At 59.0% G+C, this 17,834-nt stretch overlaps 1 protein-coding gene across 1 annotated transcript in view; it reads right to left on the minus strand.

The window, feature by feature from the left end:
- LOC306771054 (septin-7-like) overlaps nt 1-17,834 on the minus strand; it is a 91,183-nt gene that overhangs the window by 10,214 nt on the left and 63,135 nt on the right. Inside the window, exon 8 of the mRNA XM_079260087.1 lies at nt 15,064-15,160. Coding sequence (XP_079116213.1) covers nt 15,064-15,160 — 97 coding nt within the window. The remainder of the gene's footprint in view (nt 1-15,063; nt 15,161-17,834) is intronic.

The raw sequence follows: 17,834 nt of genomic DNA on the forward strand, positions 1-17,834 counted from the left end.
TCGGACGTAGGAGACACGGGTCGGACGTAGGCGACACGGGTCGGACGTAGGAGACACGGGTCGGACGTAAGAGACACGGGTCGGACGTAGGGGACACGGGTCGGACGTAGGAGACACGGGTCGGACGTAGGAGACACGTGTCGGACGTAGGAGACACGGGTCGGACGTAGGAGACACGGGTCGGACGTAGGCGACACGGGTCGGACGTAGGCGACACGGGTCGGACGTAGGAGACACGTGTCGGACGTAGGAGACACGGGTCGGACGTAGGAGACACGGGTCGGACGTAGGAGACACGGGCCGGACGTAGGAGACACGGGTCGGACGTAGGAGACACGTGTCGGACGTAGGAGACACGTGTCGGACGTAGGAGACACGGGTTGGACGTAGGAGACACGGGTCGGACGTAGGAGACACTGGTACGGGTTGGACGTAGGAGACACGGGTTGGACGTAGGAGACACTGGTACGGGTCGGACGTAGGAGACACGGGTCAGACGTAAGAGACACGGGTCGGACGTAGGAGACACGGGTCGGACGTAGGAGACACTGGTACGGGTCGGACGTAGGAGACACGGGTCGGACGTAGGAGACACGGGTCGGACGTAGGAGACACGGGTCGGACGTAGAAGACACGGGTCGGACGTAAGAGACACGGGTCGGACGTAGGAGACACGGGTCGGACGTAGGGGACACGGGTCGGACGTAGGAGACACGGGTCGGACGTAGGAGACACGGGCCGGACGTAGGAGACACGGGTCGGACAAGGAGACACGGGCCGGACGTAGGAGACACGGGTCGGACGTAGGAGACACGGGTCGGACGTAGGAGACACGGGTCGGACAAGGAGACACGGGCCGGACGTAGGAGACACGGGTCGGACGTAGGAGACACGTGTCGGACGTAGGAGACACGGGTCGGACGTAGGAGACACGGGTCGGACGTAGGAGACACGGGTGGGACGTAGGGGACACGGGTCGGACGTAGGAGACACGGTTCGGACGTAGGAGACACGGGTCAGACGTAGGGGACACGGGTCGGACGTAGGGGACACAGGTGGGACGTAGGGGACACGGGTCGGACGTAGGAGACACGGTTCGGACGTAGGAGACACGGGTCGGACGTAGGGGACACGGGTCGGACGTAGGGGACACGGGTCGGACGTAGGAGACACTGGTCGGACGTAGGAGACACGGGTCGGACGTAGGAGACACGGGTCGGACGTAGGAGACACTGGTCGGACGTAGGAGACACGGGTCGGACGTAGGAGACACGGGTCGGACGTAGGAGACACTGGTCGGACGTAGGAGACACGGGTCGGACGTAGGGGACACGGGTCGGACGTAGGGGACACGGGTCGGACGTAGGAGACACTGGTCGGACGTAGGAGACACGGGTCGGACGTAGGAGACACTGGTCGGACGTAGAAGACACTGGTATGGGTCGGACAAGGAGACACGGGTCGGACGTAGGAGACACGGGTCGGACAAGGAGACACGTGTCGGACGTAGGAGACACGTGTCGGACAAGGAGACACGGGTCGGACAAGGAGACACGGGTCGGACGTAGAAGACACTGGTATGGGTCGGACAAGGAGACACGGGTCGGACGTAGGAGACACGGGTCGGACAAGGAGACACGTGTCGGACGTAGGAGACACGTGTCGGACAAGGAGACACGGGTCGGACGTAGGAGACACGGGTCGGACGTAGGAGACACTGGTCGGACGTAGGAGACACGTGTCGGACAAGGAGACACGGGTCGGACAAGGAGACACGTGTCGGACGTAGGAGACACGTGTCGGACGTAGGAGACACTGGTACGGGTTGTACGTAGAAGACACTGGTACGGGTAGGACGTAGGAGACACTGGTAAGGGTCGGACGTAGGAGACACGGGTCGGACGTAGGAGACAAGGTTCGGACGTAAGAGACACGGGTCAGACGTAGGAGACACTGGTCGGACGTAGGAGACACGGGTCGGACGTAGGAGACACGGGTCGGACGTAGGGGACACGGTTCGGACGTAAGAGACACGGGTCAGACGTAGGAGACACTGGTCGGACGTAGGAGACACGGGTCGGACGTAGGAGACACGGTTCAGACGTAGGAGACACGGTTCGGACGTAAGAGACACGGGTCGGACGTAGGAGACACTGGTCGGACGTAGGAGACACTGGTCGGACGTAGGAGACACGGTTCAGACGTAGGAGACACGGTTCGGACGTAAGAGACACGGGTCGGACGTAGGAGACACTGGTCGGACGTAGGAGACACGGTTCGGACGTAGGAGACACGGTTCGGACGTAAGAGACACGGGTCGGACGTAAGAGACACGGGTCGGACGTAGGAGACACTGGTCGGACGTAGGAGACACGGGTCGGACGGAGGAGACACGGGTCGGACGTAGGAGACACGGGTCGGACGTAGGAGACACGTGTCGGACGTAAGAGACACGGGTCGGACGTAGGAGACACGTGTCGGACGTAGGAGACACGGGTCGGACGTAGGAGACACGGGTCGGACGTAGGCGACACGGGTCGGACGTAGGAGACACGGGTCGGACGTAGGAGACACGGGTCGGACGTAAGAGACACGGGTCGGACGTAGGGGACACGGGTCGGACGTAGGAGACACGGGTCGGACGTAGGAGACACGTGTCGGACGTAGGAGACACGGGTCGGACGTAGGAGACACGGGTCGGACGTAGGCGACACGGGTCGGACGTAGGCGACACGGGTCGGACGTAGGAGACACGTGTCGGACGTAGGAGACACGGGTCGGACGTAGGAGACACGGGTCGGACGTAGGAGACACGGGCCGGACGTAGGAGACACGGGTCGGACGTAGGAGACACGTGTCGGACGTAGGAGACACGTGTCGGACGTAGGAGACACGGGTTGGACGTAGGAGACACGGGTCGGACGTAGGAGACACTGGTACGGGTTGGACGTAGGAGACACGGGTTGGACGTAGGAGACACTGGTACGGGTCGGACGTAGGAGACACGGGTCAGACGTAAGAGACACGGGTCGGACGTAGGAGACACGGGTCGGACGTAGGAGACACTGGTACGGGTCGGACGTAGGAGACACGGGTCGGACGTAGGAGACACGGGTCGGACGTAGGAGACACGGGTCGGACGTAGAAGACACGGGTCGGACGTAAGAGACACGGGTCGGACGTAGGAGACACGGGTCGGACGTAGGGGACACGGGTCGGACGTAGGAGACACGGGTCGGACGTAGGAGACACGGGCCGGACGTAGGAGACACGGGTCGGACAAGGAGACACGGGCCGGACGTAGGAGACACGGGTCGGACGTAGGAGACACGGGTCGGACGTAGGAGACACGGGTCGGACAAGGAGACACGGGCCGGACGTAGGAGACACGGGTCGGACGTAGGAGACACGTGTCGGACGTAGGAGACACGGGTCGGACGTAGGAGACACGGGTCGGACGTAGGAGACACGGGTGGGACGTAGGGGACACGGGTCGGACGTAGGAGACACGGTTCGGACGTAGGAGACACGGGTCAGACGTAGGGGACACGGGTCGGACGTAGGGGACACAGGTGGGACGTAGGGGACACGGGTCGGACGTAGGAGACACGGTTCGGACGTAGGAGACACGGGTCGGACGTAGGGGACACGGGTCGGACGTAGGGGACACGGGTCGGACGTAGGAGACACTGGTCGGACGTAGGAGACACGGGTCGGACGTAGGAGACACGGGTCGGACGTAGGAGACACTGGTCGGACGTAGGAGACACGGGTCGGACGTAGGAGACACGGGTCGGACGTAGGAGACACTGGTCGGACGTAGGAGACACGGGTCGGACGTAGGGGACACGGGTCGGACGTAGGGGACACGGGTCGGACGTAGGAGACACTGGTCGGACGTAGGAGACACGGGTCGGACGTAGGAGACACTGGTCGGACGTAGAAGACACTGGTATGGGTCGGACAAGGAGACACGGGTCGGACGTAGGAGACACGGGTCGGACAAGGAGACACGTGTCGGACGTAGGAGACACGTGTCGGACAAGGAGACACGGGTCGGACAAGGAGACACGGGTCGGACGTAGAAGACACTGGTATGGGTCGGACAAGGAGACACGGGTCGGACGTAGGAGACACGGGTCGGACAAGGAGACACGTGTCGGACGTAGGAGACACGTGTCGGACAAGGAGACACGGGTCGGACGTAGGAGACACGGGTCGGACGTAGGAGACACTGGTCGGACGTAGGAGACACGTGTCGGACAAGGAGACACGGGTCGGACAAGGAGACACGTGTCGGACGTAGGAGACACGTGTCGGACGTAGGAGACACTGGTACGGGTTGTACGTAGAAGACACTGGTACGGGTAGGACGTAGGAGACACTGGTAAGGGTCGGACGTAGGAGACACGGGTCGGACGTAGGAGACAAGGTTCGGACGTAAGAGACACGGGTCAGACGTAGGAGACACTGGTCGGACGTAGGAGACACGGGTCGGACGTAGGAGACACGGGTCGGACGTAGGGGACACGGTTCGGACGTAAGAGACACGGGTCAGACGTAGGAGACACTGGTCGGACGTAGGAGACACGGGTCGGACGTAGGAGACACGGTTCAGACGTAGGAGACACGGTTCGGACGTAAGAGACACGGGTCGGACGTAGGAGACACTGGTCGGACGTAGGAGACACTGGTCGGACGTAGGAGACACGGTTCAGACGTAGGAGACACGGTTCGGACGTAAGAGACACGGGTCGGACGTAGGAGACACTGGTCGGACGTAGGAGACACGGTTCGGACGTAAGAGACACGGGTCAGACGTAAGAGACACGGGTCGGACGTAGGAGACACGGGTCGGACGTAGGAGACACGGTTCAGACGTAGGAGACACGGTTCGGACGTAAGAGACACGGGTCGGACGTAAGAGACACGGGTCGGACGTAGGAGACACTGGTCGGACGTAGGAGACACGGGTCGGACGGAGGAGACACGGGTCGGACGTAGGAGACACGGGTCGGACGTAGGAGACACGGGTCGGACGTAAGAGACACGGGTCGGACGTAGGAGACACGGGTCGGACGTAAGAGACACGGGTCGGACGTAGGAGACACGGGTCGGACGGAGGAGACACGGGTCGGACGTAGGAGACACGGGTCGGACGTAGGAGACACGTGTCGGACGTAAGAGACACGGGTCGGACGTAGGAGACACGTGTCGGACGTAGGAGACACGGGTCGGACGTAGGCGACACGGGTCGGACGTAGGAGACACGGGTCGGACGTAGGCGACACGGGTCGGACGTAGGAGACACGGGTCGGACGTAAGAGACACGGGTCGGACGTAGGGGACACGGGTCGGACGTAGGAGACACGTGTCGGACGTAGGAGACACGTGTCGGACGTAGGAGACACGGGTCGGACGTAGGAGACACGGGTCGGACGTAGGCGACACGGGTCGGACGTAGGCGACACGGGTCGGACGTAGGAGACACGTGTCGGACGTAGGAGACACGGGTCGGACGTAGGAGACACGGGTCGGACGTAGGAGACACGGGCCGGACGTAGGAGACACGGGTCGGACGTAGGAGACACGTGTCGGACGTAGGAGACACGTGTCGGACGTAGGAGACACGGGTTGGACGTAGGAGACACGGGTCGGACGTAGGAGACACTGGTACGGGTTGGACGTAGGAGACACGGGTTGGACGTAGGAGACACTGGTACGGGTCGGACGTAGGAGACACGGGTCAGACGTAAGAGACACGGGTCGGACGTAGGAGACACGGGTCGGACGTAGGAGACACTGGTACGGGTCGGACGTAGGAGACACGGGTCGGACGTAGGAGACACGGGTCGGACGTAGGAGACACGGGTCGGACGTAGAAGACACGGGTCGGACGTAAGAGACACGGGTCGGACGTAGGAGACACGGGTCGGACGTAGGGGACACGGGTCGGACGTAGGAGACACGGGTCGGACGTAGGAGACACGGGCCGGACGTAGGAGACACGGGCCGGACAAGGAGACACGGGCCGGACGTAGGAGACACGGGTCGGACGTAGGAGACACGGGTCGGACGTAGGAGACACGGGTCGGACAAGGAGACACGGGCCGGACGTAGGAGACACGGGTCGGACGTAGGAGACACGGGTCGGACGTAGGAGACACGGGTCGGACAAGGAGACACGGGCCGGACGTAGGAGACACGGGTCGGACGTAGGAGACACGGGTCGGACGTAGGAGACACGGGCCGGACGTAGGGGACACGGGTCGGACGTAGGAGACACGGGTCGGACGTAGGAGACACGGGCCGGACGTAGGAGACACGGGCCGGACGTAGGAGACACGGGTCGGACGTAGGAGACACGTGTCGGACGTAGGAGACACGTGTCGGACGTAGGAGACACGGGCCGGACGTAGGAGACACGGGTCGGACGTAGGAGACACGGGCCGGACGTAGGAGACACGGGTCGGACGTAGGAGACACGGGTCGGACGTAGGAGACACGTGTCGGACGTAGGAGACACGGGTCGGACGTAGGAGACACGGGTCGGACGTAGGAGACACGTGTCGGACGTAGGAGACACGGGCCGGACGTAGGAGACACGGGCCGGACGTAGGAGACACGGGCCGGACGTAGGAGACACGGGCCGGACGTCGGACGTAGGGGACACGGGTCGGACGTCGGACGTAGGAGACACGGGTCGGACGTAGGAGACACGGGCCGGACGTAGGAGACACGGGCCGGACGTAGGAGACACGGGTCGGACGTAGGAGACACGGGTCGGACGTAGGAGACACGGGCCGGACGTCGGACGTAGGAGACACGGGTCGGACGTAGGAGACACGGGTCGGACGTAGGAGACACGGGCCGGACGTAGGAGACACGGGCCGGACGTAGGAGACACGGGTCGGACGTAGGAGACACGGGCCGGACGTAGGAGACACGGGTCGGACGTAGGAGACACGTGTCGGACGTAGGAGACACGGGCCGGACGTAGGAGACACGGGCCGGACGTCGGACGTAGGGGACACGGGTCGGACGTAGGGGACACGGGTCGGACGTCGGACGTAGGGGACACGGGTCGGACGTAGGAGACACGTGTCGGATGTAGGAGACACGGGCCGGACGTAGGAGACACGGGCCGGACGTCGGACGTAGGGGACACGGGTCGGACGTAGGAGACACGGGCCGGACGTCGGACGTAGGGGACACGGGTCGGACGTAGGAGACACGGGTCGGACGTAGGGGACACGGGTCGGACGTAGGAGACACGGGTCGGACGTAGGGGACACGGGTCGGACGTAGGAGACACGGGTCGGACGTAGGAGACACGGGTCGGACGTAGGAGACACGGGTCGGACGTAGGGGACACGTGTCGGACGTAGGGGACACGGGTCGGACGTAGGAGACACGGGTCGGACGTAGGAGACACGGGTCGGACGTAGGAGACACGGGTCGGACGTAGGAGACACGTGTCGGACGTAGGAGACACGGGTCGGACGTAGGAGACACGTGTCGGACGTAGGAGACACGGGTCGGACGTAGGAGACACGGGTCGGACGTAGGAGACACTGGTACGGGTCGGACGTAGGGGACACGGGTCGGACGTAGGAGACACGGGTCGGACGTAGGAGACACTGGTACGGGTCGGACGTAGGGGACACGGGTCGGACGTAGGAGACACTGGTCGGACGTAGGGGACACGGGTCGGACGTAGGAGACACGGGTCGGACGTAGGAGACACGGGTCGGACGTAGGAGACACGGTTCGGACGTAGGAGACACGGGTCGGACGTAGGAGACACGGGTCGGACGTAGGAGACACGGGTCGGACGTAGGAGACACGGGCCGGACGTAGGAGACACGGGTCGGACGTAGGGGACACGGGTCGGACGTAGGGGACACGGGTCGGACGTAGGAGACACTGGTCGGACGTAGGGGACACGGGTCGGACGTAGGAGACACGGGTCGGACGTAGGGGACACGGGTCGGACGTAGGAGACACGGGTCGGACGTAGGGGACACGGGTCGGACGTAGTGGACACGGGTCGGACGTAGTGGACACGGGTCGGACGTAGGGGACACGGGTCGGACGTAGGAGACACGGGTCGGACGTAGGGGACACGGGTCGGACGTAGGAGACACGGGTCGGACGTAGGGGACACGGGTCGGACGTAGTGGACACGGGTCGGACGTAGGAGACACGGGTCGGACGTAGGGGACACGGGTCGGACGTAGGAGACACGGGCCGGACGTAGGAGACACGGGTCGGACGTAGGAGACACGGGTCGGACGTAGGGGACACGGGTCGGACGTAGGAGACACGGGTCGGACGTAGGAGACACGTGTCGGACGTAGGAGACACGGGTCGGACGTAGGGGACACGGGTCGGACGTAGGAGACACTGGTACGGGTCGGACGTAGGAGACACGGGTCGGACGTAGGAGACACGGGTCGGACGTAGGAGACACGGGTCGGACAAGGAGACACGGGCCGGACGTAGGAGACACGGGTCGGACGTAGGAGACACGGGTCGGACGTAGGAGACACGGGTCGGACAAGGAGACACGGGCCGGACGTAGGAGACACGGGTCGGACGTAGGAGACACGGGTCGGACGTAGGAGACACGGGTCGGACGTAGGAGACACGGGTCGGACAAGGAGACACGGGTCGGACGTAGGAGACACGGGTCGGACGTAGGAGACACGTGTCGGACGTAGGGGACACGGGTCGGACGTAGGAGACACGGGTCGGACGTAGGAGACACGGGTCGGACGTAGGAGACACGTGTCGGACGTAGGAGACACGGGTCGGACGTAGGAGACACGGGTCGGACGTAGGAGACACGTGTCGGACGTAGGAGACACGGGCCGGACGTAGGAGACACGGGTCGGACGTAGGAGACACGTGTCGGACGTAGGGGACACGGGTCGGACAAGGAGACACGGGCCGGACGTAGGAGACACGTGTCGGACAAGGAGACACGGGTCGGACGTAGGAGACACGGGTCGGACGTAGGAGACACGGGTCGGACGTAGGAGACACGGGTCGGACGTAGGAGACACGTGTCGGACGTAGGGGACACGGGTCGGACGTAGGAGACATGGGTCGGACAAGGAGACACGGGTCGGACGTAGGAGACACGGGTCGGACGTAGGAGACACGTGTCGGACGTAGGGGACACGGGTCGGACGTAGGAGACACGGGTCGGACGTAGGAGACACGGGTCGGACGTAGGAGACACGTGTCGGACGTAGGAGACACGGGCCGGACGTAGGAGACACGGGTCGGACGTAGGAGACACGTGTCGGACGTAGGGGACACGGGTCGGACAAGGAGACACGGGCCGGACGTAGGAGACACGTGTCGGACAAGGAGACACGGGTCGGACGTAGGAGACACGGGTCGGACGTAGGAGACACGTGTCGGACGTAGGAGACACGGGTCGGACGTAAGAGACACGGGTCGGACGTAGGGGACACGGGTCGGACGTAGGAGACACGGGTCGGACGTAGGAGACACGTGTCGGACGTAGGGGACACGGGTCGGACGTAGGAGACATGGGTCGGACGTAGGAGACACGTGTCGGACGTAGGAGACACGTGTCGGACGTAGGGGACACGGGTCGGACGTAGGGGACACGGGTCGGACGTAGGAGACACGGGTCGGACGTAGGAGACACGGGTCGGACGTAGGAGACACGGGTCGGACGTAGGAGACACGGGTCGGACGTAGGGGACACGGGTCGGACGTAGGAGACATGGGTCGGACGTAGGAGACACGTGTCGGACGTAGGGGACACGGGTCGGACAAGGAGACACGGGCCGGACGTAGGAGACACGTGTCGGACAAGGAGACACGGGTCGGACGTAGGAGACACGGGCCGGACGTAGGAGACACGGGTCGGACAAGGAGACACGGGCCGGACGTAGGAGACACGGGTCGGACGTAGGAGACACGGGTCGGACGTAGGAGACACGGGTCGGACAAGGAGACACGGGTCGGACGTAGGAGACACGGGTCGGACGTAGGAGACACGTGTCGGACGTAGGGGACACGGGTCGGACGTAGGAGACACGGGTCGGACGTAGGAGACACGGGTCGGACGTAGGAGACACGGGCCGGACGTAGGAGACACGGGTCGGACGTAGGAGACACGTGTCGGACGTAGGGGACACGGGTCGGACAAGGAGACACGGGCCGGACGTAGGAGACACGTGTCGGACGTAGGGGACACGGGTCGGACGTAGGAGACACGGGCCGGACGTAGGAGACACGTGTCGGACAAGGAGACACGGGTCGGACAAGGAGACACGGGCCGGACGTAGGAGACACGGGTCGGACGTAGGAGACACGGGTCGGACAAGGAGACACGGGTCGGACGTAGGAGACACGGGCCGGACGTAGGAGACACGTGTCGGACGTAGGAGACACGGGTCGGACGTAGGAGACACGGGCCGGACGTAGGAGACACGTGTCGGACAAGGAGACACGGGTCGGACAAGGAGACACGGGCCGGACGTAGGAGACACGGGTCGGACGTAGGAGACACGGGTCGGACAAGGAGACACGGGTCGGACGTAGGAGACACGGGTCGGACAAGGAGACACGGGTCGGACGTAGGAGACACGTGTCGGACAAGGAGACACGGGTCGGACGTAGGAGACACGGGTCGGACGTAGGAGACACGGGTCGGACGTAGGAGACACGTGTCGGACAAGGAGACACGGGTCGGACAAGGAGACACGGGTCGGACGTAGGAGACACGGGTCGGACGTAGGAGACACGGGTCGGACGTAGGAGACACGGGTCGGACGTAGGAGACACGGGTCGGACGTAGGAGACACGGGTCGGACGTAGGAGACACGGGTCGGACGTAGGAGACACGTGTCGGACGTAGGAGACACGGGCCGGACGTAGGAGACACGGGTCGGACGTAGGAGACACGTGTCGGACGTAGGGGACACGGGTCGGACAAGGAGACACGGGCCGGACGTAGGAGACACGTGTCGGACAAGGAGACACGGGTCGGACGTAGGAGACACGGGCCGGACGTAGGAGACACGTGTCGGACAAGGAGACACGGGTCGGACAAGGAGACACGGGCCGGACGTAGGAGACACGGGTCGGACGTAGGAGACACGGGTCGGACAAGGAGACACGGGTCGGACGTAGGAGACACGGGTCGGACAAGGAGACACGGGTCGGACGTAGGAGACACGTGTCGGACAAGGAGACACGGGTCGGACGTAGGAGACACGGGTCGGACGTAGGAGACACGGGTCGGACGTAGGAGACACGGGTCGGACAAGGAGACACGGGCCGGACGTAGGAGACACGGGTCGGACGTAGGAGACACGGGTCGGACAAGGAGACACGGGCCGGACGTAGGAGACACTGGTCGGACGTAGGAGACACGGGTCGGACAAGGAGACACGGGTCGGACGTAGGAGACACGGGTCGGACGTAGGGGACACGGGTCGGACGTAGGAGACACGTGTCGGACGTAGGAGACACGGGTCGGACGTAGGAGACACGGGTCGGACGTAGGGGACACGGGTCGGACGTAGGGGACACGGGTCGGACGTAGGGGACACGGGTCGGACGTAGGAGACACGGGTCGGACGTAGGAGACACGGGTCGGACGTAGGAGACACGGGTCGGACGTAGGGGACACGGGTCGGACGTAGGAGACACGGGTCGGACGTAGGAGACACGGGTCGGACGTAGGGGACACGGGTCGGACGTAGGGGACACGGGTCGGACGTAGGGGACACGGGTCGGACGTAGGAGACACGGGTCGGACGTAGGGGACACGGGTCGGACGTAGGGGACACGGGTCGGACGTAGGAGACACGGGTCGGACGTAGGGGACACGGGTCGGACGTAGGGGACACGGGTCGGACGTAGGAGACACGGGTCGGACGTAGGAGACACGGGTCGGACGTAGGAGACACTGGTACGGGTTGGACGTAGGAGACACGGGTCGGACGTAGGAGACACGGGTCGGACGTAGGAGACACGGGTCGGACGTAGGAGACACGGGTCGGACGTAGGAGACACGGGTCGGACGGGATTCTGGAAAAGGCTGCAGATGCACTGCTGCTCCATGTAGGACGTCTCCAACCTTCCTCTACATAAAATCCTTGCAGATGAAGCGGTGAGCGGGGGGGGGGAAAGGGGGACGGACACCTTACCGTTGATGAAACTTAGGCTGTCCTGCCCCTTGGCATCCCAAGCCAGCCACTGACCTCCCGTCTCTTCTAGAGGGGGAAACTCTGACGGAGGGGAGGGGTACGGGGTTTCAGTTACTGTCTGCGCCCAGCAGAGGCTAAATCTGGGTCTGGAAGTCAGTAACGGCTCAGACCAGAACCGGTCTTTGGCCCAGATTCAGCCTGGAACATCATCATAACCTGCATGTGTCCAAGCCGACTGGCTGGAGGGAGCACAGGGCTTGTGTGTGTGTGTGTGTGTGTGTGTGTGAGGGGGGTATCAGTGGGGTTAAAGGAAAAGAAAATAAGTTGTAGCTGAGATCGAACTCATTTCATCACCAGAACACCTGATTCTGACTTTTCTTTCATTGTTTTTATTGTAAATTTATCATTAATATTCATTTTCTTCCAGATGAATAAAGCTCGTGGTCTCAGCTAATCAGGTGTTTTGCTTTTCTCCACCAGCAGAGTTTATTCCAGCCGTGATGATGAACAGCTTTACTTTCAACATGCATTCGGTGTTTGATGTTGTGCAGGATGTTTCTGACGCCATGTTTGATGCTTCACAGTAAAACTATAGAGATGACTCGATGAGCTGCTACATGCTGTCCTGGAAGGTTCTAACTCACCGTTAGATGTTTAATGAAGCTAGAAGCAAAGCGTTAGCATGGTGGATCCCAGTCCTTGGTCCGGTTCTCGCCCTGCACCACCATCCAGCTCAGCTGAGCTGCGTGGCGAAGCAGGACGGACATTTTGAACTGGGTTTTACACCACGGAGCAAAGAAGGGAACCGAAGTTAGGGTGATGTTTGTGTTGGAGATGTAGTTCTCTCCATGACTACTTACAGGATCAGACCTGGGACAAAACTTTAAATCTCCTGCTCTGGTCTCACGTTCAGCATTTTGATCGCCTGCTTTTTATTCGTCATGAAAGCTGCTCAGATCTGGAAACACCAGAACACACCTGATGGGGATTTAAGCCACTCTCCTCAAACATTCATCTTTAAATTCCTCCAGTAAATAATATAAATATGAAGATGCTTATCTGAACTCCAGATAGACTGGTGGATGAAGCAGACTGGTGGCCTCACCGCTGGAGTCGGAGGTGATTTCATCCTGTTTCCAGATCTGACAGATAAAAGTAAAACTAAAGCAGAACATTTTCTTGCTGCGAGATTTCAGACTGAATCATTCATGTGAACCTGCAGGAATTTGGTCCAAAGTTTCCACCAAAACCTGATGAAAGATTCCCAAGTAAAGATGGGATGTTTTTTTTCCTGCCACGTAAACTGAGATCTGGCTTTGCAAGCCGTTTTAGGTTCCATAAAAAAATGTTTACTCCCATTTAATGACCTTTTCTTTCTGATCTGATGGATCTTCTACTGAACATTTACTTCCACATCAAGCTTTTCTTCCATTAAATGAAGCAATTTATGACCAAATCTGCGCCGACAACCTCCTGCAGGTAAACGTTTCCTGCCCTCTGGAGTCACTTTCGAAGCCACCGCTTGGGGGAAGGAACTTGTGGAGGACATAAGATCTGGACTGGTTTGAGGTCAGGGGTCTGAGCCGACCAGCATATCAGGGTCACATGAAGGATCTTGGTCGTGTTTTTAAATGCTTGGAGACTTTCAGTGTGTAGCCCAAGTCTGATTGGAGCATTGGTTTGACCATCAGCCTGATGATGAGACAGCACAGCAACAGAAAAGTAAAAGGAAGGGAAGGATGGGGGTCCTGACAGGGGGGAGGGTTTACCTCTGGGTGGGAGGAGTGGGGGAAAAAATGAGGTTGAAATAAAGTGAAAGATGGTTTTGTTTACCAAAAATGCCCTCTGTCAGTCAAGGAACAGAATAAACAAAGAAAAAAAAGGAAAGAAGAGAGAAAAGAAAGAATGAAATAGTGAAAGACTGATAACCGGCCAACCACAAAGCAACAGAAAGTTCCTTTATGTGGGAAATAAACAGTTTACCACTTACAACCAGTATTCTTCCCAAGATCAAGCACAGGAACAAATGGAGTAATGAATTACCCCACGCTAAGCCAGCCGACCTTTTCCAGAATCTCCGTCAGGATCAGACCCACACCTCCACAAGGAGAGGGTTGGAAAGGAAGGGCTGGATAATTCATACTTGTCAAAATGCAACAGCTCACTCACCTGGTTGATTTCAGGTGAAAAGCAGATGATATTATTACCTGTTCTGTGTTGTTTAAGCTCTATCAAAGACTGGACACCAGGACACAATGTCCAGTTTATCTCCAGGCTTGTAAAATCAAAGGCTGAATTCCACAGAAAATGTCATTAAAGCCTTTTTTAAATGGCAGCTGGATGTTTACGTCATCTGGTCTCTGCTGAAGGATTACCAGCCGGGAAATGTTGTCGTTTCAGGACCTTCCATCCAGGACTAAACGCAGCAAGGTCAGGAAACACATTTCCATCCAAAGTTCCCAGAACCTTTAGTTTATCCTGCTTCGTAGCCACACAGAAGCTGAAAGTATCCCACATCTGTGATACTTCTTCAGCATCTTCTAACAACTTTTAAACAAGTACGGCTTTTTCTGTAAGAAGGGTGTCAAAAAAACAACCAAAATGAAAGAAAACATCCAGTTGGCACGTACAAACGTGTCCTGAATTCATATTTTGACAAGTCCTTAATTATCCGGCCGTAAACACACAGAGGATCACGGTGGAGGACGGGAAACCAGCTCCATCCATCCAACAGAGCAAATGTTAACATGTTCTATCTTTTATCATACAAGTCAGACACGCAAAATGTAAAAAGTCTGAATCATCATTTCTGACATCTTCTAGGCTTCCTGGTTTCTCCTTTTCTGGACCAGCGTGGACCTACCTTCTGCCACGCCCCATGGATACTGGCGACCTCGAACCTTCTTCCCGTTCACCTCGACCACCACGTTGCTTCCAACCACTGCCAGCGGCATCTTCTCCTGCAACACACACAGCTTGGAACGTAAGCAGATGAGTCTTTTCTCAGTTCTTTGTTGATAAAATAGCAAACACCAAGCCCGTTATAAACAACCCGTTGATCCCCCGTTTTGAAGACTTTTGGAGGAGCTGATAGATCACGAGATCCTGGGTTCCCCAGCTGACCCAGTCTCACCTAAGCATCTTTCATGTCTATTTCAAAACTTCCTTTTCTTTCCAAAGTCTTGCAGAAAGTAATTTATGGTCAGTTAACATAATTTCTAGAGAAATATGATGTTCTTGAGGTGTTCCAGTCTGAGCACAGCACTGAAACAGCAGTAAGAGTTCTTCATGATGTGCTCCTGGCTACTGATTCTGGACACCATGTTGGTGTGGTGGTGTTGGACTCAACAGCCTTTGGTCCTGTGGACCACCAGATCCTCCTGTCTCAGCTGGAGAACTGGGTGGGGACTCAGGATCACTCCTTTTTAGTTGTTGGCCTCCAACTTTAGAATTCAGTACGACTGCACCTTAGAGAGGCTGGGTCTCTTTCCGTTTTTAAATTCGCTCTTCGGACCCAACTTTTATTGGCTTCTTATGTTGCATTTTATCCTGTTTTATTGTATGTTAATGTAACTTTTCATAGGATATTATTTTACTTCTTAGCATGATGCCTGTTTTGGTTGTGGAGCCTGGGATTGTGTTCAGCACTTTGGTCAACTGTTGTTTTTAAAGTGTTGTATAAATAAAGTTGGATTGGATTTCATCCACCACATCCTGCAGAGATCCGAGGGCATCGCTCAGCCGCTTCCCTTCCTTTAAAACATCCTCGGGACTGTAGGTCTCATCTGCAGCGTTATGCTCACATACTGGAAAACCTATCCTGAACCATTTATTCCAGTCCTATGTCGTGTGAATGACGGGATGATGAAATGTAGTCAACAGACTACCGAGTTTCGACTTCAACACAGTGATTTAGAAGTAAATTTTTCATCCTAATAACCCAATAATTCATCTTGTTAAATAAGTAGAAAAACCTGGTTTTATGTAGTAATGTGATTTTTTTTTATTTTCTGACAAGAGTTGCCCTTCGTCCAGGTGTTTCCCTCCAGGTGTTTCCCGTCCGGGTGTTCCTGTCCGGGTGTTCCCCGTCCGGGTGTTCCTCGTCCGGGTGTTCCCCGTCCGGGTGTTCCCGTCCAGGTGTTCCCGTCCAAGTGTTTCTGTCCAGGTGTTTCCGTCCAAGTGTTTCCGTCCAGGTGTTTTCGTCCAGGTGTTCCCGTCCAAGTGTTTCCGTCCGGGTGTTCCTGTCCGGGTGTTCCCCGTCGAGGTGTTTCCGTCCGGGTGTTTTCGTCCGGGTGTTCCCATCCAAGTGTTTCCGTCCAGGTGTTTTCGTCCAGGTGTTCCCGTCCAAGTGTTTCCGTCCAGGTGTCCCCGTCCGGGTGTTCCTCGTCCGGGTGTTCCCCGTCCGGGTGTTCCCGTCCAGGTGTTCCCGTCCAAGTGTTTCCGTCCAGGTGTTTTCGTCCAGGTGTTCCCCGTCCAAGTGTTTCCGTCCAAGTGTTTCCGTCCAGGTGTTTTCGTCCAGGTGTTCCAGTCCAAGTGTTTCCGTCCAGGTGTTCCCCGTCCAGGTGTTTCCGTCCAAGTGTTTCCGTCCAAGTGTTCCCCGTCCAGGTGTTTCCCTCCAGGTGTTTCCGTCCAAGTGTTCCCCGTCCAGGTGTTTCCGTCCAGGTGTTTTCGTCCAGGTGTTCCCCGTCCAAGTGTTTCCGTCCAAGTGTTTCCGTCCAGGTGTTTTCGTCCAGGTGTTCCAGTCCAAGTGTTTCCGTCCAGGTGTTCCCCGTCCAGGTGTTTCCGTCCAAGTGTTTCCGTCCAGGTGTTCCCGTCCAGGTGTTTCCGTCCAGGTGTTTCCGTCCAGGTGTTCCCGTCCAGGTGTTTCCCTCCAGGTGTTTTCGTCCAGGTGTTCCAGTCCAAGTGTTTCCCTCCAGGTGTTTTCGTCCAGGTGTTCCCCGTCCAGGTGTTCCCCGTCCAAGTGTTTCCGTCCAGGTGTTTCCCTCCAGGTGTTTCCGTCCAAGTGTTCCCCGTCCAGGTGTTCCCCGTCCAAGTGTTTCCGTCCAGGTGTTTCCCTCCAGGTGTTTCCGTCCAAGTGTTCCCCGTCCAGGTGTTTCCGTCCAAGTGTTTCCGTCCAGGTGTTTTCGTCCAGGTGTTCCCCGTCCAAGTGTTTCCGTCCAAGTGTTTCCGTCCAGGTGTTTTCGTCCAGGTGTTCCAGTCCAAGTGTTTCCGTCCAGGTGTTCCCCGTCCAGGTGTTTCCGTCCAAGTGTTTCCGTCCAAGTGTTTCCGTCCAGGTGTTCCCGTCCAGGTGTTTCCGTCCAGGTGTTTCCGTCCAGGTGTTCCCGTCCAGGTGTTTCCCTCCAGGTGTTTTCGTCCAGGTGTTCCAGTCCAAGTGTTTCCCTCCAGGTGTTTTCGTCCAGGTGTTCCAGTCCAAGTGTTTCTGTCCAGGTGTTCCCCGTCCAGGTGTTCCCCGTCCAAGTGTTTCCGTCCAAGTGTTTCCGTCCAGGTGTTCCCGTCCAGGTGTTTCCGTCCAGGTGTTTTCGTCCAGGTGTTCCCGTCCAGGTGTTTCCGTCCAGGTGTTCCAGTCCAAGTGTTTCCGTCCAGGTGTTCCCGTCCAAGTGTTTCCGTCCAGGTGTTCCCGTCCAGGTGTTCCCG

Source organism: Telmatherina bonti (genome assembly GCF_933228915.1).
Source record: "Telmatherina bonti genome assembly, chromosome: 2".
Lineage (NCBI taxonomy): Eukaryota > Metazoa > Chordata > Actinopteri > Atheriniformes > Telmatherinidae > Telmatherina > Telmatherina bonti.